At 32.1% G+C, this 26560-nt stretch overlaps 2 protein-coding genes and 1 long non-coding RNA gene across 3 annotated transcripts in view; 2 read left to right on the top strand and 1 right to left on the bottom strand.

Moving 5' to 3' along the window:
- Nucleotides 1-376: 376 nt before the first annotated feature.
- On the bottom strand, nucleotides 377-9267 carry LOC111057720 (tRNA-uridine aminocarboxypropyltransferase 2). The gene is made up of 4 exons (XM_022345178.2): nucleotides 8952-9267; nucleotides 5803-5988; nucleotides 3962-4163; nucleotides 377-1143 (listed from the first exon to the last, which is right to left on the bottom strand). Exons 1-4 carry the CDS (start codon nucleotides 9053-9055, stop codon nucleotides 844-846), a joined length of 792 nt encoding a protein of 263 aa, XP_022200870.2. The 5' UTR covers nucleotides 9056-9267; the 3' UTR covers nucleotides 377-843.
- Nucleotides 7055-12010, top strand: LOC120353038. Its single transcript, XR_005572157.1, has 2 exons — nucleotides 7055-7723; nucleotides 11809-12010. It is a non-coding gene; the product is annotated as an uncharacterized LOC120353038 (long non-coding RNA).
- Nucleotides 12011-20734: 8724 nt separating this feature from the next.
- The window catches only part of LOC111053264 (acetylcholine receptor subunit beta-like 2), a 28808-nt gene continuing 22982 nt past the window's right edge, over nucleotides 20735-26560 (top strand). Inside the window, exons 1-2 of the mRNA XM_039435487.1 lie at nucleotides 20735-21115; nucleotides 24825-24973. Of these exons, the coding sequence (XP_039291421.1) occupies nucleotides 21043-21115; nucleotides 24825-24973 (222 nt within the window). The 5' untranslated portion in view covers nucleotides 20735-21042. The remainder of the gene's footprint in view (nucleotides 21116-24824; nucleotides 24974-26560) is intronic.

Here is a 26560-nt window from a genome sequence, read left to right as displayed (position 1 = left end):
CTATCGAATACAACAACATAGGACATCGTTCTACGAGAAAAATCCAATTCACATAAGCCAAAAAAATGATCAACTCCCTGCCGCACCATCTTAAGGACATAGACAATAGAGTGCAGCTCAAGAAAAAATTGAAGGACTGACTGGCTGATAAGTGTTTTTATGACATGGATTACTATTTGTTGTGATTTTTTGTTTTGTAATATGTGACGATTGCCAAACTATTTTATTGTTTTACATGCGAAGAGTAATGAATTCAAATTCAAATTGAAAAAAATATATTTAAATCTCAAGAAATAATGTGATATTTTCCAATCCCGTAGAATAGTATGGACTCTAGGTACTTACTGAGGAATGGAAAAGTTAATGAAGTATTATATTGTTGCAAAAAATATATTTTAATCTCGAGAAATAATGTGACATCTTTCAATTCCCTTAGAATAGTATAGTCTCATTGATTGAAGAAAGAGAAATAGCTCTTCCTACTCTGTGCAGGATGTCTCCAATTTGTTATTAGAAAACATTTTCTGTAATTTTCTCTCTCTCTCTCTCTCTCTCTCTCTCTCTCTGCGGAATTCCAACTTACTACAGTGATATTCTATTAGGAATAGAGTGAGAAAAAATACAGTATGTTGTCTAATGACAGAGAGGGACAGTCTCATGAAAAGAAAGAGAAAGAAAGAGAATATTGCTCTTCTTCTCTGTGCAGAATTTCTCCCTTTTTGTAATTAGAATAAAGTATCTCTAATTTCTCTTTCTCTCTAAGCGGAATTCCAACTTACTATAGTGAGATTCTATTGAGAATAGAGTGAGAAAAATACAATAATGTTGTCTAATGATGGCTAGCTAGCTCTGATTGTCATTTATCATGTGTCCTTGCCGTAAAACACGACTCAACCGTTTACCGATCAACTTGGGGTAAGTCTTCGTTCGAATCCGGAACTCCTTGCTTTGATGTGTGACCGCGCCGTGGTCCAGCTGATGATCGCAGAGCACTTTGAGCGGAGCCAATAGCAGGCGTCGATAGATGACGTCATTTTCGACCAATGACAATGCCTCGGCAGCCGTCTCCAGGGTCGACAGGCAGCCTTCCGTCGGTTGGGTGCGAATCACGTACTCGCTGCCTCCACCTATCATCAATTTTGCCTGCAATGCAATAAATTCTTCATTCAATTCGTCATCACCGTTTACAAAAATAATATAGTCAAGTCAAGTAAAAAATCTGGTGTGGCGCACTCACACAACTTTCCTTTCCGTTATGAAAATTGATCACCTGACGCTAGTGTTCACGCGCATCTCAAGTCTACTATTCAAAGATCTGAACCAGCTGGTGACAGGACAATAACGCTGGAGACACACGAGGCCTGCTATCACTTCATAGTGAATGATTTAATAGAATCAACAGTTGCCAACAGTTTGCAATTGAATAGGTAATCACATTTTCTCGAATTTCGAGTTTATTTTCAATTTTAGGTAAAAATGTTACTAGACATTAATTGTAGAGTTTTCATGCTCAATCTTTTCCACTCGAAATTTTTCATTAAATTGTATCTGAGACCTGATAATTGGAAACCTAAAATCAAACTTTGCATAGGTTGGGGCGGAGCTCCTGAAATTTTCACAGATATGGGACTTGTGACAATTGATAGAGCATGTCAATGACTATTTTAATTATAAATTTGATCAAAATCGTTGGAGCCATTTCAAGAAAATCGCGAAAACCCCTGTTTTTGACAACATTTTCTTCATTTTAGACGCCATCTTGAACTGCATCTGATCGAAATAGTTCGTGTCAGATCCTTATAGTGTAAAGACCTGAAGTTCCAAATTTCAAGTCATTCCGTTAATCGTGAGGTGAGATATCGTGTACACAGACGCACATTCACTCATATACACACACACACACACACACACACACACACACACACACACACACACACACACACACACACATAAATACAGACCAATACTCAAAAACCACTTTTTTGAACTCAAGGGACCTTGAAACGTATAGAAATTTGGAAATTGGGGTACATCAATTTTTTCGGGAAGCAACACTTTCCTTACCTATGGTAATAGGGTAAGGAAAGTAACAAGGAGCTTTTTGGAGTTACGTCTTTTTAGCATAACACAGCCTAACAGCTGACATTCGTTTGTGATACGTTGCTTCTCTCTCATTCATGAAGAACTTCTGTGTGTAGGTTAGGTTCAGTTAATGTAGCCTCACGAAAGTGACTATTGTAGTAAGGTCCACGTTATAATGGCAGTGGGTAAAGGTAGGAGAACAACGTTGCTGATCCTCTGTCTTGTCAATGCCTTCCATTGAGGGTAACTGATACCAGTTTGACTGTTATTAACTGTTTATTCTCGTTTAAAATCATCAATTATATTCTATAATGAATTTTCATAATCAAGATTGAATATTTTGTAGATTAATTATATTTCTACTTTGTTAAAAAACGATTTGGCAACAGAGCAAAGCGAAAAAGAGTTAGCGCAATCCGCTTTGTAGAATGAAAGACAAGGATAGCAATACAATAATTGCTAATCAAACACTGCCATTATAAAGAATTATAACACATTATAACACTGCCGAAGTTATAAAGAATTCTTCCTGTCTCCTTTATGCAGATGATGTGAAATTGTTCAAGGAGATCAAGAATGTTGATGATACATTTTATTTACAGGGTGATATCAATCATTTTTTTCATTGGTGTGAGACTACTGGACTCAGGTTTAATGTTTCAAAATGTAAATTCATAAGTTTCAATCGTCAACTCAACCCTCAAATGAATGTGTATCATATAAGTGACAGTCCATTGGAGCAGGTAAGATACTTCAAGGACCTTGGAGTTCAATTAGCTTCTGATTTTTCTTTCAATACACACATTGATTGGATAGCTACTAGGGCAAATCAGCAAATGGGTTTTATTCTGAGAAGCTGCTCACCCTTTAATAATGTCTTGCCTCTGATATTAATTTACAAGTCACTTGTGAGAAGTCTGCTAGAATATGCTTCAGAGATATGGAGCCCATATCATGCAGACAGAGTTAGTGTACTGGAGCGATTGCAAAATAAATTTTTGAGATTCATGTTTTACAAGAAATTCAATTACTATTGTCCGTTAGATTTTCCAACTGAGTCACTGAGAAATTTATTTCACATTAAATCTTTAAAAGTAAGGCGTGATGTCAGAGCACTCATTTTCCTCTTTGGTCTCCTGAATAATGAAATAGATGCACCACATTTACTATCTAAGTTGAATATATATGTATCACCTGTGGCTCGACGTTCTGATTTTTCATTCATGGTTCCCCGCTCCAGAACTCTAAGAAACTATCACTCTCCCCTGAATAAAATGCAGAGAATTTACAATAATTTAACGGGGCAACTAGATGTCTTCTGGTTTTCTCGTGCTAGATTCCGCAAAGTTTTATCGCTAGTATGGTTTAGGTGGATGTCAACAATATCTTTTGGATGCATGGGTGTGGCTGTGTACATGGTTTGGGGCGAGAGGTACGGTATTTTGTTATTATTTATATAAGAAGTTCTGATCATATTTTGATTCAATCGTTGTTTTTTCAATTTTGCATTTATCAAGTTTTTTTTCTCTTTTTCAACTAGATTACAAGTTTTTGTACTCATTGTATTTTTTGTCATTTTCTTCTTTTTCTTATACATTAATTTTCCTATTAATATTTTTCTTATTATTATCAATAATATTATAACTATTTTTTCCTTTTTTTTAATCTCAATATTGTATTGTACAAATATGTAAAGGAGACAGATTTGGGGTGACCCCCGTTGTCTCCATTTATGAATGAATATTAAATAAATAAATTATAACGTGGACTTCACTATAGCACTCCGCTAAGTCATCAACTAACTGAGAGGTGCGCATTTCAAAAAAAGGAAATTATGATGCAGCACCCTTTATAGTGGATTGTAGATTTCAGCACCCACCTGTTGCATGCTCTGCAGAGCAGGACTGTTGTTGTAGATGGCCTTCGCCTGCGGCCACGTGCCGTCGATTATGACGATATTGTCGATGCGACTGCCTGCGGTCCATCCATCTCCAACCAATTCTGACAGACTCACCGACGAACGTGACGGAAATAGTAGCACCGAATATGGAGATCGCAGTATGTCCATCACACCGTCTTGCCTGCAACACATAGCCTACCATCAATCATTCATTCATTCATCCAACAAAGCAGTGTAAATTTGGGAACGCGCCAACTAAGCTCCCCGACAGTAAAGCTCCTTTTAGAACCACTTTCAAGGAGCTTTACTGACGGGGAACTTGGTTGTCGTCAGCGTCCGAGGAGCTTAGTTGTCGCCTACTGTCCCGAAAATCTGTAAATCGGGAGATTTACTGTCGGGGAGACTAGTTGACGCAAGGAGCTTGGTTGTCTTCACCGAACCCGACAACAAAGCTCCTCACACTTCACATTTTGATCAATCATAATTAATCAAAAGAGAATAGTTACAATAGTTATTCAAAAGAGAACAGTGACAAATCAATGTAGAATTATTCCTACAATTCACATTACATGGAAAGACAAAAATATAAGAGTATAGAGTTTTGAATGCCATAAGTTGAAGACTAAATAGTAGATCAGAGTTTTTCTTGATATGTGTTTTATTCTATAAATACATGCAGGAATCACTTGCGAGACGTACAAACTCATTCAGAAAATGCTTGCCAATTTAATAAGGAACATTTCCAAGACAGTTGAATTCGGAAAAAGAAATACTTAATTTTTTATTTTATGTTTGCAGTGATAGAAGTGACAACATCAACATAAATATTAGTTTGCTGGTAAAATGAATTTTAGTGTTTGTGAAACACCGCCGCCTTAGAGTGACTAATTTTTCGTAATATATATTAATATATCATATAATTTTCATATACTATATGGATGGATAATTAGCGTTTAAGACTCCCGATCACTTATTGTATTTTTTGTTTAGTATTATCCTTAATTCTGAATAAGATTAATATCTTTTGATGCTTACTTACTATAGAGTATCAAGTTTATTTTAATTAAAATTTAATTTGGTTTTATGATTTGAAGTTATTGAGTTTTCCATTTTTTTCCAATTTCCATTAACCCTATTCCCTATTAATCACCCTTAGTTCATTTGATACCTCATACTCTTTAAATTCCTAAACTCCCAGTTTTATGAAAAAAAAAATGTTTTCCTTAGTTTATTGTTAAAGTTAGCATATCATTCTATTTATGTATTTTATTATTTGTAGGCACCTGCTGTAAAATCTTTTAGGTTTAGCGGGACCAGTTTTGTAATGCATTTTACTGAATAAAATGATTGATTGATTATACAGGCAAAATAGTTTATAGAATTATACTTTTATAGATCCATGAAAATTGTGTATTTAAAAAGTTTTATGCTATTGAATCATCAATTCAAAAATTGATCCAAAAATACAGGAGGAAGAGGAAGAGAAGGAGTAAGTGGAGGAGGAGGAAGAGAAGGAGGAGGAGGAGGAGGAGGAGGAGGAAGAGAAGGAGGAGGAGGAGGAGGAAGAGAGGGAGGAGGAGGAGGAGGAGGAGGAGGAAGAGAAGGAGCATTCTATGATCGCCGGTTAGCCGATCGTCAGATCAGCCGATACACCGGATTGGCAAGATTCTACTGTGAGGGCCAAGCCAGATGAGGCGTTTTGCAGACGAATCGGCTGAGGGCAGGAAGCTCTCAGATTTTCTGATTGGATTGGCGTTCGGGAATCAGCCCCGATTCATCTGATAAAAGCTTCATGTGGCTTGGCCCTAATAGTATCTCACCGATTATCTAGGAACTTTTTGCCTTTGAATAGCAGACAGCGTCCGGCTTGGAGGCCCTTGATGAGCATGGATGCAGTCCTGAGACTTCGCTTCTCTTCAGCCGGGTGCTGCAGTAGAACTATACGGCAGGACGGAGTCAACGGCTCTGATGGTAACGCCACACACCAGCATACTACGCTTGGACGCCTGCAAATTCAGATTGTTACAATTTTTATTGCGGGCTACTCATTTATTTTTGTATAATTTATTAGTATTTTACTCTCATCCACTTTTCCATTATAATATAGAAGTATGGGAAGCAGTGTATGACACTCATTAATAAAAAAAACTTTTTATAATACAATTAAGCATATTATTAAGGTGCGTACAGATTTACGCGCCGCGAACATGAGCAATTCACTTTTAATCAGCTCTGTTGCCAAGCTTTTTATATCTGTATCTTACCGTTTCTGTAAAAATACAGATATAGTCAGTCAACTAATTGAAAGTAAATTGCTCATGTTCGCGACGCGTATATCTGTACGCAGACTCTATCCCAGCAGATTATTATTTGAAGAGATAGATCTACCAACGTCACGTCAAACTTATGTGACAAATTTAATTCTTTTTATTAATAAAAATACCCATCAATTTACCCGTTGCACAATCCCTTATAATATACGGCCAACTGTAGTAAATGCTTCCAATATTAATTTTACTTCATTAACATCTAGTAAACACCAATTTGAATATCAGAGTAATAAACTAATAAATAAAATACCTGAAGACTTTATTAAGGATAAAATAACAAAAACCAAATTGAGATTAAAAGAATCGTGGGTAAGACAAAACTATTATTTTAAAATTGAGAATTGAGTTGACTGAACCGTGCCAATTTTTGGCAATATTAATTGTGTAAACATTATTAAAATTCGAGAATTTTTATATTGATTTTCTGTGCATCTATATTTTGTTTATCAAGTATTTGATTATTGATAAAGTTCAACATCCATAGATTATCATCCATCAACAGAATTGTATCATTTGTACTGATGTTATTAGATTAAAAAAAGTATTTCTTATTTTTAGAACTCGTGGCTGGAGCTCAAGACTTCTTTTTCCAGTCACGTCAAAAGCTATTGTAATTTAATGATTATTTTATTAGTATATTTCTTGTATTTCGCAATAGATTCAGGATTTATTCATTTCAAATGTCACCTGAGAAAAAAATCATGTGGCTTGGCCCATCAATATCTTCCGTTTCAATAAGTCGTTGATACTGTTTGAGATATCAATGTGAAGGCTTAGCCATAACTTTTCCCCTTGGAATTCGGTATCGAAATCATGTATCACATGAACACCTTCCCATTTGAAAAAATGAAGATGAATATTCAAAATGAAGCTGGATTTGAAATGAAGTTGGATTCATAAAATGACGGATCCAAAGATGATGGAGAAAGTTTTGATGCAAAAGAAAAGTAGTTTCTGTAGTATAACAACATATGTTTTGAATTTGTTATTACTGTTACTAAGTCTCCAAACAAACTCATTCCAATACGAAACCTGTATAGTTCAAGTTATTAAAAACCTTTCTTAAGGTATTAAATACTTATGTCGTGTTTACTCTCATTCCTATTACAGTTTCTTTAATTCGAATTAGGATTCATATGGAACCAACTGTCAAATTATCCTTTTAAAAGAAATTTTTAGCTGCAAATTCATAATTTTTGACAGAACAAATTCCTATAATTAAACTTTGCGTTAATTTCTGATTAATTCACCATACACATCATTAAACTACTCACTGCAGAATTCTACAAGGAACCTCTTTTTGGGAGTCAAGCCCCTCTACAGCGTGAAATACCATGTAGGTTATTTTAATGTGATCAGAGAACTCAGACACTGCCTATTTGAAAACCCCAGTCATTGGCAACGACCTCAAGTAAGTAAGTAATCAAATTGATACTCTCTGAGTTCTTTGACATCTATGAGTCCAACATGAAAGGAATGAAGCCGTGACAGGTACTTCAAAAACATTTTATAATAAATTTTAATAGAGACATAAGAGTTTATAAATTGAGAACTCTAATCTGATCTAACCTAAATTATCATTCTATTTCATAGTGGCAAAATTTTTAACTTAAATTATAACTTTTTCTAATCTGAGCTTTTCCTAACCCAAGCTTTCCCCAACCTGAGCTTTTCCCAAACCCAGCTTTCCCTAACCTAAGCTTTACCTAACCCAAGCTTTTCCCAACCTCAACTTTTTCCTAACCTAAGCTTTTCCTTATCTACGTTTTCTCAACCCAAGCTTTCCTCAACCTAAGCTTTTCTTAGACCCAGCTTCCCCTAACCTAAGCTTCTCCTAACTTGAGCATTTTCTAATCCAAACTTTTCCTAACCCAAGCTTTCCCCAATCTAAGCTTTTTTAACCTAAGTTCTCCCTAGGTAGCAAAAAATGGAGTTGCAATATTTTTATTTGCTCAAATATCTTGAGCAATTTTGAGTTTAGGTAATCAAGTGACTGGATATTTTTTCTTTAGAATTTATCATTCTACTAAATCCAATAGTTTAAAATATCTATCAATCACCATGCAAACAGGTTCACCTCTTTTAAACCAAAAATTTGCACTTTTTCGCACATTTTTTGCAATATCACAAAAACTACTAAAGTTACGAACCTGAAATTAGTTTCATTGGATTCCTCGTCAAATTTTACATAAGATTGCACTAGTTTTAAACATTTTTTTTGCCATAAAAAATTATTAAAAATAAAAATTGATATAAAAATTTTGAACTTTCTGCCATGTTTTTTCAGCTAATCCTTGGAAATCGACAACAATGTTATACATGGTTGGTCTCGTCTTGATCTCCTCTATCGATCTATGTAGGTCTCAATGCTAGATTCCGCGGCCCATATACTAAAGTGCAGCCAAAAGTTCAATTATTGTTGGACAACCGCTCTTATCTCAGTTATTATTAAAGATATCGACTCAATTTTTTTTAAAAAAGAAAGAGGATAGTTTGAGTCATTATCTTTAGTGATAAATGAGATAACAACGGTCACCAAGCAATTGCACTTTAGCCTATATAATTAATTATGCTCATCATCTTCGCTCTTTTGGATGATTTAAATGAATACCGAATAAAAATAAATAAATTCAACTCACTTGCAGCCACTGCAAACATTTCTCATAACTGGAGGATCAGCAGGCAAACCAATAAAATCTTCCCATACATTTTCTTCCTCACTTTTTTCAGTTTCTCCATCCATTTTTTTATTAATCTAATTTAACAATACGTCTAAACATAACATGAAGATAATATTGATCTAATATAAAAGTCATCAAGATAAAGTGTTATTGAATTCAAAACTGTCCAGTGAAAACAAAATATTAAAAGAAATTAACATTATTCTATGTTACCTACGCATTGAATATTGAGGTTAATTTTGTCTGAATCAGGGATTGAACGTCACAGTGATGAGACAGAGACAAAATGGGTCAACGACAGAATGGGTCAATTCTTATTCCACACTATCGACAGATCAGGTCGGCAACAGACTGGGTCACCTTCCTGGGCTAACCCAGTTTGTCGTGTCATGAGGCGTCAGATGCGGTAGATTTTAAATTCTGCACCTCCCGACAAATTTGAGTCAGTGACAGACTCAGTCAGATTCCTGAGTTTACTCAGATTACCAAAAGAAAGGAATAGTAAGAGAAATTCTATAATTTTACTTTGTGGAACGTTGAACCAGAATCCAAAATGCTGAATGGGAATTGGAACAACCAAAGACCTTGAATATGCATAGACTCACATGCAGTGCTAGTGTCGTACTTGGAATTGAAATCGGCCATTGAGGGGGCAACCTATAAGATTATTACATACCAATGCCTTTGTAATCTATAATATTACACATATAAAGATATAATATCTCGTGCTAAAATACCCAAATGGGGCCTTCAATTTCAAGTAAGAGCTATCATTGGGAAGGCATAGGTATTGTGGGTCACATGCAGCGCTAGTGTCGTACTTGGAATTGAAGCAGCTTCTCTTTGTCTCAGAAACAGAGTAACGGCCAGCAACAGTCACAGTTATAACATAGTTATTCAAAAGTATTCTTTGAGTATCTATAGTGAGGTCCACGTTATAATGGTAGTTTATGATTTGCAATGGTGTTGCTATCCTTGTCTATCATTCAACAAATGTGAAAGAGTTGGGGGTTAGTTTTTATTCAGGTTATATTTAATAATGTTTTATTAGGATAGGTTAGGTTTTTGCTTTAAAATTGCAATATGCTAGAAGGGGCTAGGGTCTAGGTAGTTATGTTTTTTGATGTTTCAAAGGTAAAAGGATAGGTTAGGGGATTAGGATTTTGCTTTGAACCACATGTTTGTGAACATGTTCATGAAATGAACCACATGTTTATGTTTTGTTCTAATGATGACGAATAAATCTAAAGTATTAAATGTGAAAGGGTTAGAGGTTAGGCTTTATTTAGGTTATATTTAATAATGTGTTATTAGGATAGGTTAGGTTTTTGCTTTGAAATTGCAATATGCTAGAAGGGGCTAGGGTGCAGTTAGAGTTATGTTTTTTGATGTTTCAAATGTGAAAGGATAGGTTAGGGGGTTGGGATTTTGCTTTGAAATCTAAATTATTAAATGTGAAGGGGTTAGTGGTTAGGTTTTTTCTGGATTATATTTAATAATGTTCCATAAGGTTAGGTTAGGTTTTTGCTTTAGAATTGCAATATGCTAGAAAGGGCTAGGGTCCAGGTAGAATTATGCTTTTTGATATTTCAAAGGTTGAAAGGTAGGTTAGGATTTTGCTTTGAAATTGCAATATGCTGGGAGGGATTAGAGGTTTTTCAAATAGTTATGTTTATTGATGTTTTAAATGTAAAAAAGGAGGTTGAGGGTTCGGTTTTTGTTTTAAAATGACAATATGCTGACTTAGTTATAATGTTTTTTAACATCAGTTAAATAACAACTGTTATATTTTATTAATTATATTTTCCAAAGGAACTCTTTCTTTTATCAAATAAAATGATAATATATTGATTATTATATTGAATTTAATGATAAATCATCATTGGATAATAATATCTTCATCAAATAGAATGACGATTGGCTCCAGTTACAGTGCTCGGTAACCATCTTCACAAAGAACGTTACATTCAAAGATCTGACTGAATGGAACGGGAAAAACCCGTTGCTAACGCATGCGCGATATGGTGCTGTCTGAGACAGAGAGTGGTTTGTGGAATTGAAATCGGCCATTGAGGGGGCAAGATTATAACATACCAATGCCTTTGTAATCTATAATATTACACATATATTTAGATTTATCAGAGATGCACAAATTGCTCCAGGATAAAATTTTCAGTCCATTCTCATTCAATTTATTTACAATACACAAGTATTCATTGTTGTCGAGTGTTATTGTTTTTTGGATGAGGAATAAAAGAATTTGATTTATTGATTTTATTTACATGATAACTACAAAAGAGTAGTTTAATTTTATCATCATGGAACAAAATTTTGGAAAAACCAACTCCAATAACAAAGGTAAATTTCAAAGAGTTATTCAACTAAAACTAAAATTTTATCCACAACTTGTTTTACAAATGTTTTTACAATGTAATTATCAGGGAAAATAGTATCATGATGGAAAAAAGAGAAAAGAACTTCAATAGCTTAACAGTTGTGGTTGAAGTTCAACACTATAAATATTGTATATAATAATTTATGAAAAAAACAGTCACTCAATTTTGATAACTTAAGAAAAAGAGGAATGAGTCTTTGTCAATTTCACACAAACAGGAATAGAGTAATAGTGGAAAACAAAAAAAAATAAACAAAATATAAAATTACTCAAAGTACCTAACCAATTATACAGCAAATATATAACATAAAAATAATAAATAAATAACTTACCGTACATAAACCTCTGTCACCAGTAAATTTTTTACAATATTTTAAGTTATCATACAATACTTTATCCACAATTTTTATCATTTTCCAGGTAAGAAATCCAACCGGTGCTACAATGAAACATGCCAAAGAAAAATTCAATAAGAGGAGGAACTATTTTTGTAAACTAGCACATTTTCTCCATTAAATGATCATGTTAAATCTCAAAACTTACTTGACCAATGACCGTTTGCACAGTGACAGTTTTAAACTAAATTTTATTTCAAACTGGATTAAATCCATATCAAGTCTCATTTGTTATAATGTGATTCATTATAATTATATTGATCTGAGAAATAACTAAGAAAATTTCTCATTGATATTCAATATCAAATCTGGGAACGTTGTCAAAGAAAGAGTATCATTCCAGCTCATAGTTAATGCTCAACTGTAGCTCTGCATGTAGACAAGCTTTCAAATATTATCAAAAACGGTTAAACAACACGACGGAAAATTTTCAATGACTAGTCTGAGAAGGACTCTGATGGAGGAGGTCGTATTGTTACAGAATACAATAATATATTCTGTGGTGACGTAGGTCGAATGTAGCGTAGAAGGTCATGGTTTTCTAGCGCGTAATTCAAAGTTGATTTCAATATTGATAAGGGGAAAAGCCTGTTTGTTTTTCAGGCTACAATACCAACTATGTTTGATGTAAGTTTGAAATAGTGATTTTAAAGATAAAAATCATCCTTGTGAGGAAGACACAGATATTTTGAGAAGGATAATTGGTTCCACTATTATTCAGGGCTAGAGGGGTAAGTTTAGCAGAATGGCTGCACGCTGGACCAAAATAACGATCGGTCTGTCATCCCTTCTCTAAACAGGGATGCTGCAGAGAAGGTCTATTTCGATGGAATAAACTCTAGCATTACGGTAGTAGAATCAACTTGAATAATAATGAAATGTGTGTAGATTTAGAGTTGCATTAGTTGGAATCCTCCTGAAATGAAAATGCATCTCTTAAAATACATATTCGAATTTATTTTGGCTGTTATGCTTAGCTGCCCGTCTTCTCAAGGTAAGTGAATAGTTTTGAGTAGCCTACAGATTATTTCAGGATTGAGATAATATTTTGTATTCATGGTTTCAATCAAAGACATCTTTTACATTTTCAGGTTCATTGAACATAATGGGCCTATATCATATTGTCACTCTCTCTTTTTATACAGAAATGTTTTTTGTAGGTAGGGTAGTCCTATAGGCTGTATTCACTTTCGGAGTGCCTCAGTTTGTGAGTTTGAAGATAGAAATATCGTTATTGATTATTATATTTCTATTTGTTAAAAACGATCTGACAACGTTGTGGAGCTGGAAAACTAGAAAAGGATAGCGCTATATTTATGCTGTGATGAATTTGATAGACAAGGATAGCAGCATCAATAATGCTTAAGGATGTTCGGTACACTTTTTTTATTATTCAAATTGGATAATATTTCTCAATATAATAATAATTTTGTTAAGAGATCATTATAAGAGTGAGATAAAGAGTGGCAACTGAAATTTTTAAGTAGTCTAATAAGCGAGTTATGGGTTGTTGAAGTGCTAACATTCCAGATTCCGTTTTCTTTCCAGATCATAAACGGTTTCGACTATATTATTAGAACTTCTCTTAAAAATTAAAAAAAATGTATCTTTCCAAACTAAAACATTTTATTCCACATACCGTTCATAAATAAAAAAGTAACATTTTTTGTAAATTCGATAAGTTATGTTTATTTTGGCATTAATAAACGCATATTAGAACAAAGCCAATGATATTTTGAATGTATTAAAAAAACTCCAATGCGAAATTCGAAACCGTTTATGATCTGGAAAGAAAACGGAGTTTAGCACTTCAACAATCCATAACTCGCTTATAATATTAGACCACTTAAAAATTTCAGTTGTCACTTATTTATTTTCTCATTTTTTTAACGATCTTAACAATTATATTGAAAAAGATTATCCAATTTAAATAAATATAAAAAGGTGTACCAAACAGCCTTAATCAAATAGGTAGGTACCTACCTATATTATAAAATAATAAATAATTGTATTATATTAAATAATATTAATATTAATATTATATTAATATTTATTAATATTAAATAATTGGACATCACATATAGCAAATAAGTACCTAACTTACCTATAGTAGGCTGGTTATTCACATGAGATCATTATTGACTATACTCTTGATGTATTATTGCCTATATAATATAAGCTATACTTGAAAAAATGTTGTATGCTCTATTAAATTTATAGGTAGGCCCAGGATAAAGGCATCACAAGCTGACACACTTTCTTATTATTCTTAGGCAACATTTGCATAAGAATCTATATCTATTTATTTTGATATAGATAATTTCAATGAATACAACCTTTCAGAATGATATATTTTAGTAGCCTATGTGTTTCATAATTTTGTAACTGTGACACACATGCTGAACATTAATTTTGGCAACGAAACAATTGCTGTCTTTATAGTGACCAAATAGAATATCATACATATTCCTTTATCAAGCATTTCTATATCTATTTCTCAACACTTTCAGATTCAAAGTAATGTTATATCCTGCTACAAAAAATAATCAAGCAGTAGATCTTTGATGATTTCTTATTTTTTCCCCATACAATATTAAAATGAAGTTATGACTTCCGAGTGAAACCCTTATAAGCGCCGTTGAGCTGAAATTAATTATCATTTGTATGTTTACAGCCTACTGCAATCTTATAAATATTTTACTTCCAATTCCAAGCTATGTTCAAGTAGGCTATAATAATTTCCTTGATTCAAAGCAGTGTACTTAACTGTCTGATTTAGTTCGACTCCTCCCTGCACACAGACAAGTCATCCACGCAGGGGTATATTCTTTATATTTATTATTGTTACACTATATCATTTTGTCAATATACGGTATGTTTTTTTTATGAATATACCGTGAATTATTGAATTTGAAAGAAAAATCTCGTTGGAAGTTTAAAGAGAATACTGCTATTAGTCACTGTTTTATGAAAATTTAGTAATTTAAATCAATTCATGCGTAAATTAATAATGACAGTTCGTGATGGAATTCAAAATTAAGGCTGTGCAAAGGCTAAAAATAAACTTTCTACTCGTGATATTCTTCTAAGTTTTTCGATTTGTATATCATTAAGCAATAAAAATGAAAAAAGTTTTTTTTTCAGAAAAAACATTTTCTTTCCGATCATTACTTTTCGAGCACCTAAAGTTTAAATTTAAGAGAGAGAACATTCCAAATTCGGTAAGAGATAAATTTATGAGATTTAGAGGATGGTATAGTTGTTCTTCATGGTATAGTTGTTCTAGTAAAACAAAAATTTTCTGGAAACATAAATTTTTGAAAACAGTAAACAAATCAAATGTTTCTATGGATCAGATTACTACATCAAAAGTTAGGAAGATTGTAAACAAAATGAATGATTACATGAGACAGGTTTCTGTAGAGGTTAGGAAAAATGTAATCAAAATGAATCTTGCTTTGAGTCAAGTTGATGAGTTCAACTTTCAACTGAAAATTGAAAAGGTGTATGCAATGCATTTTCAAGTGAACATGACGAACTTTTGTAGGCAAAACTGCTTGGTTGAAACTAATGAACCCATGAATAATATCATGCTATTGAAGAAAACAAAACGCAAAGTTTCCATTGATGTATTAGTATTCAAAGGTTGTTTCAAGTTGCTTATTTACAAGATGATGACAGTGAGTCACATGATGAAAGGGTATTCCCCAGCACACAATGATTAGGAATCCTGTGTTATGCCGGGATTCAGAATAGCATAATCGCTACACAGTGTATGGTAAGAGTCCATAATTGTGTCTTTTTCTTTCCTGTAGCCTATTTTCTTGGCCCTTAATCTTTTCAATTTTCGATTCTTTCCTGTCTTTGTGTAATATTCAGTAAATTCTTCTATGATGCATATCTTAACCAATCTTGTCCATAGTCATTTAAATTTGTATTTTTTCTGAAATAATATTAGAAGTTGAAATAGTAGCTTATTTTCCTAATCTTTAAATTGTTGATAAAACTTAACTTTTCTAAAATCTATCCATTGTAGTGTAAATAATTGTTTGCTTGCGGTATATTTTTTCATCATGTATTACATATTTTAATCATGTCTATTTTTTTTTTAGGTATCATATTAGGTAGTTAGGTTTTTCAGAGCAATTATGTCCCATGTTCTCATCTTTCATTGCATATTGTGCCATAAGCCATATGTAATTAGGTTATAGTTTTCTTCTGGGCTTTTAACCCATTTTGCATTTTATTTTTTTCTTTGCTGTCCAATACTTTGGATTTTTGGTAGACAAGTAGGTGTGATTCTTTTAGAGGTGTGGGCGTGAACCACATATGGCTGGACTCGATTATCTGACCTACTTGTTTGCGATATAAAAACCTTATGACTGCAACAACAAATGTTTGTAAAACCTTTTGCATACTTTTGTTTTTGTGGTCCGATACTAGAGTCTGCTATCACATTGCCTTACAGACATCTAGGAACTTTCCACCCAGTCACAATAGTCAACATATTTTTTCCTTCACCAGTTGTTTTTGTGGGAGTGATAGCTCACAATTATAACAAATTAGAGTCATACTTGGAATTTACAAAATTCCATAGTAGTATATTTTATTAAATATACTTCCTCATGAAAGTTCAGTACTGACATGTAGGATAGGCTCTAATTAATCTTTCTCTTCTTTGTATTGTTTTAGGGAATTTATTTACCCAGTTTTCTTTTTCTCTTGTTTGTATTTTTTAGGGAACTTATTTACCCAGTATTCATCTTGATCATCTTTGTATTATAATCTTGAAATGTTTATACTTATTATACAGTCTTTAAATTTTAAATTATTTTAAAAAATAATTGGTTTAATTTAAAACGTTGTGTTATATTATCAATTGAAATGAGTTAAAGGCTAAAATTTTTCTAAAGTGTTTTGTAATTGATATTTTTTTTTAAATTTTAAAACTGTTTGTTCTATAAATTTTGATATGATTGATTATCGTTTGAAATGGATGCTGGAGTGTATGTAGAATTTTTAGTGGGGTTTGTTGATTAGAATTTTGCTGGTATGTGATTGTTTTTTTTGAGATGGAAACCCATTATTGCCTAAAGAAGGAATAACAGAGGTTATGACTTAGAGAGGCAGTAATGAGATAATATTTTTGAGTTGATTACTTATGTTGATTGCCATAGATGCAAATAATGATTAATAATGTTGATTGCCATAGATGCAAAATGATGATTACTTATGAATATAGTTTGCCTTTGAAGCAAAATATTATTGATGTTTTGAATGGTTTCTTGTTTAATGTTTGATAGTAAAGTTTTGTCATGAAATGTAGTTTGTGTTTAGAACATTGAAAAGTCGAAATAAACTGTAGTATCCAGCAAACGATGATTAACAATATTAAATAATTTGCTTTTTATACAATTTTTGAACAAAATTAAAACTAAATAATTTTGAAACCCTGAATGATAAATCATAAATGTGAAATGAACATGCTATAAATGAAATGTTATATTAAATAATAATGAAATGCAAATATATTATGAAATGATTGAATAGAAGACCAATGTCTGAAATTATTGAAATATGTATTGAAATTAAATTTTGTTGTGTTGTTATGATGTTTGTTTTTTACAATTTTGATAATGATACAGGGTGTTATGAAATTATATTTCTATTTTGAAGAATGGATTAAAATGTTGATATTTGAACAGTGAATAGATGAAAATGAATGATTTTTTTTTTAAATTTATCATTGATATGTCCATATTTCACAATTTATGTATTGCTGACTGTATAATAAGATGTTAACAAATTTCAATTTCATAGATACTTAAAATAATTTTTATGTGTATTAGATTGTATTGATAGCCTAATCAAAGTTTTTCTTTTTAGTTTATAAGCATTTTAAGATAACAGGTACAGCACAGACATTAACATTGAAATAGTTATCATGTGAATCTCGAAATCAGTAACAAGTGAACGCCATGAAGAGTGTTAAGAACATTTGGGTGATTTTCAAACTAGTGTGACATATCTACGCCTAAATCTACGCTGCGGCCTAAACCAATAACTACGCTAATGTCAACGCCAATGTCAACGCCAATAGCTACACCAATGCCAAAATCTGCGCCAATGCCAACAACAAAAAATCAATGCCAATAGCTACACCAATGCCTGCGCCAATGCCAATATCAACGCCGATGCCAAAGCCGACACCAAAGCATACGCAAAATAGCAATGCCAATGCTTATTGCTGACTCTGTATCTCAAACTTCAACACTACTGCATTACCTGGAGGTAATTGCCATCCATGTTCACATTCACAACTTTGAATTCAGAAGAACAGTCACAGTATCATGAAAGAATTGATTCAAAAAATCCTCTCCTAAATTATTCCTGTATGCAGAACTCTAAACCTTGAAAGCTGAAAATATCAAAAAACCAAACCTTACCTAAATTAATCCTCACCTAAATTAATCCTGTATGCAGCGTCTATCTCTTTTCCAAAAAAAAAAATTACATTGTCATTTCAAGCCTGAAATGTACATTGTATAATTACAAATATGATACAAAATTTATGTGACTCTGTATTGAATTTGGAATGCAGCCGTCTACTACAAACATGAAGCAATGCTAACTGAGATGTCACCGGTATCAAGTTTGGAATGCAGCCGTCTACTACAAACATGAAGAAATGCTAACAGAGATGTCACCTGTATCGAGTTTGGTATGCAGCAGTCGACTACAAGTATCAGCCCAACACTACGTGCATCCAGATCAGCCCAACACTTAACGTCATCACATTGGAGTCACACTTAACTGAAAATCATACTGAGTGCCTTAACGGACTGTTTTCCAAAATGTGCATCAATAAAATCAACTGCGTAAATAGTGAAAGAAATGAACATTTTTTGATTTATTGAAATTTTATGTGAAAATTAAATGTAACAATTCATCAATTCATTAAAAAAAAAAAAAATAATAATAATAATAATAATTTTTTTATTCAACATACTAAAATTTTTTTTATGCAATAAAAATTAAATTTTTCTATCTATTAAATTTATGTGCAATTTCAAAAAACTATTCTTTACATATTAAACTTTCTGTTGAGATATTTTTCTTAAATTATAAAGCTAAATCAAAAGTAATATTGATATTCTATATTTTGAGATATTGTTTGGAAACATATAACAAACGCTATTGATGAATTTTTATAATAATTTTCAATATTTTGGATGACATGTAATGTTTTTCTAGAAAAAATTGTTACTGTTCTCAAATTTAAATTTCAACAATTTTCATTAGGGTCAATGTAAATTTTTCTTTAAATTTTCAAACAGTAAAATTTTTTTTATGTCAAGAGGGGGGTATTTGTAATATTACATTTTTCTTCTCACATTTAAATCGAATCTTCAATTCGAGATCTATGGAACTTTATAGTAAATGTCAGAGTTATCAATAGACGGACAAATTTTTGACGGAGAATTTATTATCGTAAATGTTTGTTGCATTGTTCCATAATGTCACCGAGGTAGGGTTAACAAATTATTAAATAAATCGTTTATTTGAAATAGAATATATGTATAAAAATTTAAAATAACATTTTCAAATTAAAGTTTTATTGAGAACAGATGTAGAATGTGAATTCTAAACTTATAAGTTATAATTTTGTGTTGACGTGTCTGTAAAGATCGATATTGAACAGGGCGTTGTCTTTCGTGACTGGCAACTTTTTTTTTTCCTGTTGGACCTTCTTCTGAAAACATGGCTGGCTGATGCTTGTATAATTTGTGCTCTGAGTTATTGTCTGTTTAATGAATTTATTAATAGTGGAAAACAAAAAAAAATAAACAAAATATAAAATTACTCAAAGTACCTAACCAATTATACAGCAAATATATAACATAAAAATAATAAATAAATAACTTACATAAACCTCTGTCACCACTTAAGAAAAAGAGGAATGAGTCTTTGTCAATTTCACACAAACAGGAATAGAGTAATAGTGGAAAACAAAAAAAAATAAACAAAATATAAAATTACTCAAAGTACCTAACCAATTATACAGCAAATATATAACATAAAAATAATAAATAAATAACTTACATAAACCTCTGTCACCACTTAAGAAAAAGAGGAATGAGTCTTTGTCAATTTCACACAAACAGGAATAGAGTAATAGTGGAAAACAAAAAAAAATAAACAAAATATAAAATTACTCAAAGTACCTAACCAATTATACAGCAAATATATAACATAAAAATAATAAATAAATAACTTACATAAACCTCTGTCACCAGTAAATTTTTTTACAATATTTTAAGTTATCATACAATACTTTATCCACAATTTTTATCATTTTCCAGGTAAGAAATCCAACCGGTGCTACAATGAAACATGCCAAAGAAAAATTCAATAAGAGGAGGAACTATTTTTGTAAACTAGCACATTTTCTCCATTAAATGATGATGTTAAATCTCAAAACTTACTTGACCAATGACCGTTTGCACAGTGACAGTTTTAAACTAAATTTTATTTCAAACTGGATTAAATCCATATCAAGTCTCATTTGTTATAATGTGATTCATTATAATTATATTGATCTGAGAAATAACTAAGAAAATTTCTCATTGATATTCAATATCAAATCTGGGAACGTTGTCAAAGAAAGAGTATCATTCCAGCTCATAGTTAATGCTCAACTGTAGCTCTGCATGTAGACAAGCTTTCAAATATTATCAAAAACGGTTAAACAACACGACGGAAAATTTTCAATGACTAGTCTGAGAAGGACTCTGATGGAGGAGGTCGTATTGTTACAGAATACAATAATATATTCTGTGGTGACGTAGGTCGAATGTAGCGTAGAAGGTCATGGTTTTCTAGCGCGTAATTCAAAGTTGATTTCAATATTGATAAGGGGAAAAGCCTGTTTGTTTTTCAGGCTACAATACCAACTATGTTTGATGTAAGTTTGAAATAGTGATTTTAAAGATAAAAATCATCCTTGTGAGGAAGACACAGATATTTTGAGAAGGATAATTGGTTCCACTATTATTCAGGGCTAGAGGGGTAAGTTTAGCAGAATGGCTGCACGCTGGACCAAAATAACGATCGGTCTGTCATCCCTTCTCTAAACAGGGATGCTGCAGAGAAGGTCTATTTCGATGGAATAAACTCTAGCATTACGGTAGTAGAATCAACTTGAATAATAATGAAATGTGTGTAGATTTAGAGTTGCATTAGTTGGAATCCTCCTGAAATGAAAATGCATCTCTTAAAATACATATTCGAATTTATTTTGGCTGTTATGCTTAGCTGCCCGTCTTCTCAAGGTAAGTGAATAGTTTTGAGTAGCCTACAGATTATTTCAGGATTGAGATAATATTTTGTATTCATGGTTTCAATCAAAGACATCTTTTACATTTTCAGGTTCATTGAACATAATGGGCCTATATCATATTGTCACTCTCTCTTTTTATACAGAAATGTTTTTTGTAGGTAGGGTAGTCCTATAGGCTGTATTCACTTTCGGAGTGCCTCAGGTTTGTGAGTTTGAAGATAGAAATATCGTTATTGATTATTATATTTCTATTTGTTAAAAACGATCTGACAACGTTGTGGAGCTGGAAAACTAGAAAAGGATAGCGCTATATTTATGCTGTGATGAATTTGATAGACAAGGATAGCAGCATCAATAATGCTTAAGGATGTTCGGTACACTTTTTTTATTATTCAAATTGGATAATATTTCTCAATATAATAATAATTTTGTTAAGAGATCATTATAAGAGTGAGATAAAGAGTGGCAACTGAAATTTTTAAGTAGTCTAATAAGCGAGTTATGGGTTGTTGAAGTGCTAACATTCCAGATTCCGTTTTCTTTCCAGATCATAAACGGTTTCGACTATATTATTAGAACTTCTCTTAAAAATTAAAAAAAATGTATCTTTCCAAACTAAAACATTTTATTCCACATACCGTTCATAAATAAAAAAGTAACATTTTTTGTAAATTCGATAAGTTATGTTTATTTTGGCATTAATAAACGCATATTAGAACAAAGCCAATGATATTTTGAATGTATTAAAAAAACTCCAATGCGAAATTCGAAACCGTTTATGATCTGGAAAGAAAACGGAGTTTAGCACTTCAACAATCCATAACTCGCTTATAATATTAGACCACTTAAAAATTTCAGTTGTCACTTATTTATTTTCTCATTTTTTTAACGATCTTAACAATTATATTGAAAAAGATTATCCAATTTGAATAAATATAAAAAGGTGTACCAAACAGCCTTAATCAAATAGGTAGGTACCTACCTATATTATAAAATAATAAATAATTGTATTAATATTAAATAATATTAATATTAATATTATATTAATATTTATTAATATTAAATAATTGGACATCACATATAGCAAATAAGTACCTAACTTACCTATAGTAGGCTGGTTATTCACATGAGATCATTATTGACTATACTCTTGATGTATTATTGCCTATATAATATAAGCTATACTTGAAAAAATGTTGTATGCTCTATTAAATTTATAGGTAGGCCCAGGATAAAGGCATCACAAGCTGACACACTTTCTTATTATTCTTAGGCAACATTTGCATAAGAATCTATATCTATATTATTTTGATATAGATAATTTCAATGAATACAACCTTTCAGAATGATATATTTTAGTAGCCTATGTGTTTCATAATTTTGTAACTGTGACACACATGCTGAACATTAATTTTGGCAACGAAACAATTGCTGTCTTTATAGTGACCAAATAGAATATCATACATATTCCTTTATCAAGCATTTCTATATCTATTTCTCAACACTTTCAGATTCAAAGTAATGTTATATCCTGCTACAAAAAATAATCAAGCAGTAGATCTTTGATGATTTCTTATTTTTTCCCCATACAATATTAAAATGAAGTTATGACTTCCGAGTGAAACCCTTATAAGCGCCGTTGAGCTGAAATTAATTATCATTTGTATGTTTACAGCCTACTGCAATCTTATAAATATTTTACTTCCAATTCCAAGCTATGTTCAAGTAGGCTATAATAATTTCCTTGATTCAAAGCAGTGTACTTAACTGTCTGATTTAGTTCGACTCCTCCCTGCACACAGACAAGTCATCCACGCAGGGGTATATTCTTTATATTTATTATTGTTACACTATATCATTTTGTCAATATACGGTATGTTTTTTTATGAATATACCGTGAATTATTGAATTTGAAAGAAAAATCTCGTTGGAAGTTTAAAGAGAATACTGCTATTAGTCACTGTTTTATGAAAATTTAGTAATTTAAATCAATTTATGTAAATTAATAATGACAGTTCGTGATGGAATTCAAAATTAAGGCTGTGCAAAGGCTAAAAATAAACTTTCTACTCGTGATATTTTTCTAAGTTTTTCGATTTGTATATCATTAAGCTATCAAAATGAAAAAGGTTTTTTTCAGAAAAAAACATTTTCATTCCGATCATTACTTTTTGAGCACCTAAAGTTTAAATTTTTGAGAGAGAAAATTCCAAATTCGGTAAGAGGTAAATCTATGAGATTTAGAGGATGGTATAGTTGTTCTTCATGGTATAGTTGTTCTAGTAAAACAAAAATTTTCTGGAAACATAAATTTTTGAAAAAGCTACTAAAACAAAAGCTATTCATACTCAACTAAAAGTTATTTTTGGTTATTTTTAGTAAATTGAATACCTATCTTGAAAATTGATATTTTCAGAAAATTTTTGTTTTACTAGATCAACAATACCATGAAAAATCTATCCTCTGAATCTCATGGATTTATCTCTTACCGAATTTGAAATGTTCTATCCCAAAAATGTAATCTTCGGGCGCTCATATCCCAAAAAATAATGATCAGAAAAAAAAATCCTGAGAAAAAATTTTCATTTTGATAGCTTGATGATATACAAATCGAAAAACTTTGAAAAATATCACGAGTAGAAAGTTTAATTTTAGCCTTTGCACAGCCTTAATGAACTTCCGCCAGGTTATATAGACTTTTCTCCACTTCCCAGTAGGCCTACGTTCCCAGACTATCGGATAAAGCTTAGATTCCTTTATATCAGTGACTGTTAAAGTGACCGATACAGTCAGAATATTATTTCCGTAAGTTCGTAAATGGAACTTACACTATCTAAGGGCCACTGCTAACAAATATGTAACCTATAACACTAATATTGAATGTATAAGGAGGCAGTTAATTTACATAGGTACTAAAATAATAAACCTCATTCCAAATCACTTTCTCATGGACAATAAGACCAGCGGAAAAATTAAACTGGATATAAAAAACTGGACATACAGTAATTTCTTCTTCCATTTAGATATATATGACTCGAGATTTCTGCTCCAGCATTGTTTTTTCATTTTTCAGTGGACTCGCTTACCTTTATTTTGAGTACCTATTCCTCTGTTTTCTCCCTTCCCCGCATTTCTCCCTTACCTTTTTCCCTCATTACTTCTCTTCTCTTCTTTGCCTACATGGGAAACCATAGTTGGCTAGGTATCTTCCTCTCTTTTTTTCTCTTCTCCAACACACCCAACTACAAAGCACATGGTTTTTTATATTTGTAACATTTTATTGTGTTTTATTTGTTTCATAATTCTTTGTAATTTTGTTTTGTTTTGTATTGTGTGTTTTTAATAAATTGAATTGAATTGAATTGAAATGAACTATTCATACTGTACTCACTTATAGGGAATAATATTCCTACTGTACCAGCAGTCACTGACAGTACATAGGAATCCAGATGTATCCTATTCTATTTTATTCTTTTTACCTTCACTCAGAATATCTGGTCTATTATTGTTGAGGCTCCACACTTACTAAATTACCAAAAATATCAATATAGAATTTCTAAAAATTATAATATAGTGAGAGTAGCCTCTATGTAGTAGCCTATATATTTATAACACTACTGAAATATCAGTGGATTCTATGCTCCTTTCATTGAATATCTATTCTGATTGATTCTATATTGGTTCATGTTCTATTTTCACAGCTATGAAACAGATAGAAGCCAATCCGGATGCTAAAAGGCTCTACGATGACCTTCTCAGTAACTACAACCGCCTGATAAGGCCCGTTGTCAACAATACAGAAACATTGACTGTTTGGCTTGGACTAAAACTTTCGCAGCTTATTGAAATGGTGAGTGGATACTGGTGAAAACAAACACATTCAGGCCCGCCGCAAAGTAGACCCACGCTAATCAACGAAACCACGCTAACCCACGCCGTGGGATATTTTGTACCATTGCTATAGAATTATTCATAATTGAGTACCGTATCAAGTTTTCAAGTATTGGTTTTTAAAAAACCAATAGTAATAATCAAAACAGAAATAATCACACAAAATAAAACATAAATAATAGTAATAAAATTACTGTAGGCCTACCTGGAGCAATTTTTCAATAGGTTTCTTTTGTTATTCATATTTTGGTCGTACTCCATTTTTTTGTCTAAATTATTGATACTATTGTTTGAAGTATGCAATTCAAATATCGATTATTAATTAATTAATATAACAATTGCAATTAAAAATAAAGGGATGTTCTTGATGTTGGAATTGTTAATATCATCAAGTGATTTTTTTTTCATATTTAGAGGATGTCAATGTAATGTTTATTTTTTGTTCTGTATTCAGTTTTTAACTTTCTGATTGAATGTTAGGCTAAGTGAATTTTTCGAGAGGATTGTCCATGTAATACTGTACTTTTTGCTCCTTCTACTTTCGTTCTAGTTTTCATATTTCTAATTGAATTTCTAGTGAATATTGTATTTTAGTTTTATGAAATAGCACAACTCGCATCCGCGCTCAGATTTTTCCTTTGCGGATGCTGATTTTTCCATAAAATTGTTATTTATATTTATGTTTGTGAAATGTATTTTGAATGGGAATAAATTTGATTTGATTTGAAGTATTAGGAATTGAAGTGGGTATTAAAAAATAGAGAAGTATGACAGAATGAATTTTTCTGTGTTTTACTCGAAGATATTAGGCTATAACATGAATCTCACTGTAGGTCTATTAGTTTACCATCATGAAAGACACAATAGAATTTTCGTCGAATTATTCCCTCATTGGTTCAGTTCACCTAGTATTGCATCCTTCAGTAAACGTCATCATACTACGGCTTAATTTTATTTGATTTCAATATTGGGAAGTGAGCATTTTGTCACTCATAAGCCTAGTTTATACGATGCCAATTGGCGAGACAGTTGTTGGTTTGAACAATTGTCATCTCGTGGTTGCGGATTGTCGGGGGTCAGGCCAGATGTTTATACGTGGCCAACTAATGGCACGTCAGTTGACAGCTAAAAATGGCCGAGTTCTCGTCATCTGTTGTGACTAAACAGCTGAACTGGCAAAACCAAGCAGACAGCGCTACTGGCCTACTGAACAGTGAACACCGTTCACACGGCGCCAATTGTCGCGACAACTGAGATTCCGAGTGGTAGGGGGCTCGCTGGGCCCAATATTGACTATCCATAGTCTACTCCCGGAGACAGTTGAATTTCGGGCCAATTGTCGGGACAGTTGGCAAGACAATTGGCCTGAAGTGTTTATACGAAGTCAATAATTTCATGCCAGTCAGTTGCCTTATGACAATTGTCTCGCCAATTGGCATCGTATAAACTCTAGGCTCTACATTATACTGTCACCCAGTGTTACAGTTATTATTATTATTATTATTATTATTTTTATTACATTATTATTTTCAGATCAACTTGAAGC

This window comes from Nilaparvata lugens, chromosome 9 (assembly GCF_014356525.2).
Source record: "Nilaparvata lugens isolate BPH chromosome 9, ASM1435652v1, whole genome shotgun sequence".
Lineage (NCBI taxonomy): Eukaryota > Metazoa > Arthropoda > Insecta > Hemiptera > Delphacidae > Nilaparvata > Nilaparvata lugens.
The sequence above is the reverse complement of the archived record's forward strand: the minus strand, read 5'-3'. Positions and strand labels throughout refer to the sequence as shown.

Bases quoted from the DNA above. Each gene is read 5' to 3' on its own strand.
- LOC111057720 (XM_022345178.2), bottom strand. From the start codon at position 9,055: ATGGATGGAGAAACTGAAAAAAGTGAGGAAGAAAATGTATGGGAAGAT. The intron at 4,164-5,802 runs GTGAGATACTAT...TATGTGTTGCAG, and splicing joins AAAAAGTTCCTAGATAATCG to GCAAGACGGTGTGATGGACA. The intron at 1,144-3,961 runs GTGGGTGCTGAA...ATTGCATTGCAG, and splicing joins CTCTGCAGAGCATGCAACAG to GCAAAATTGATGATAGGTGG.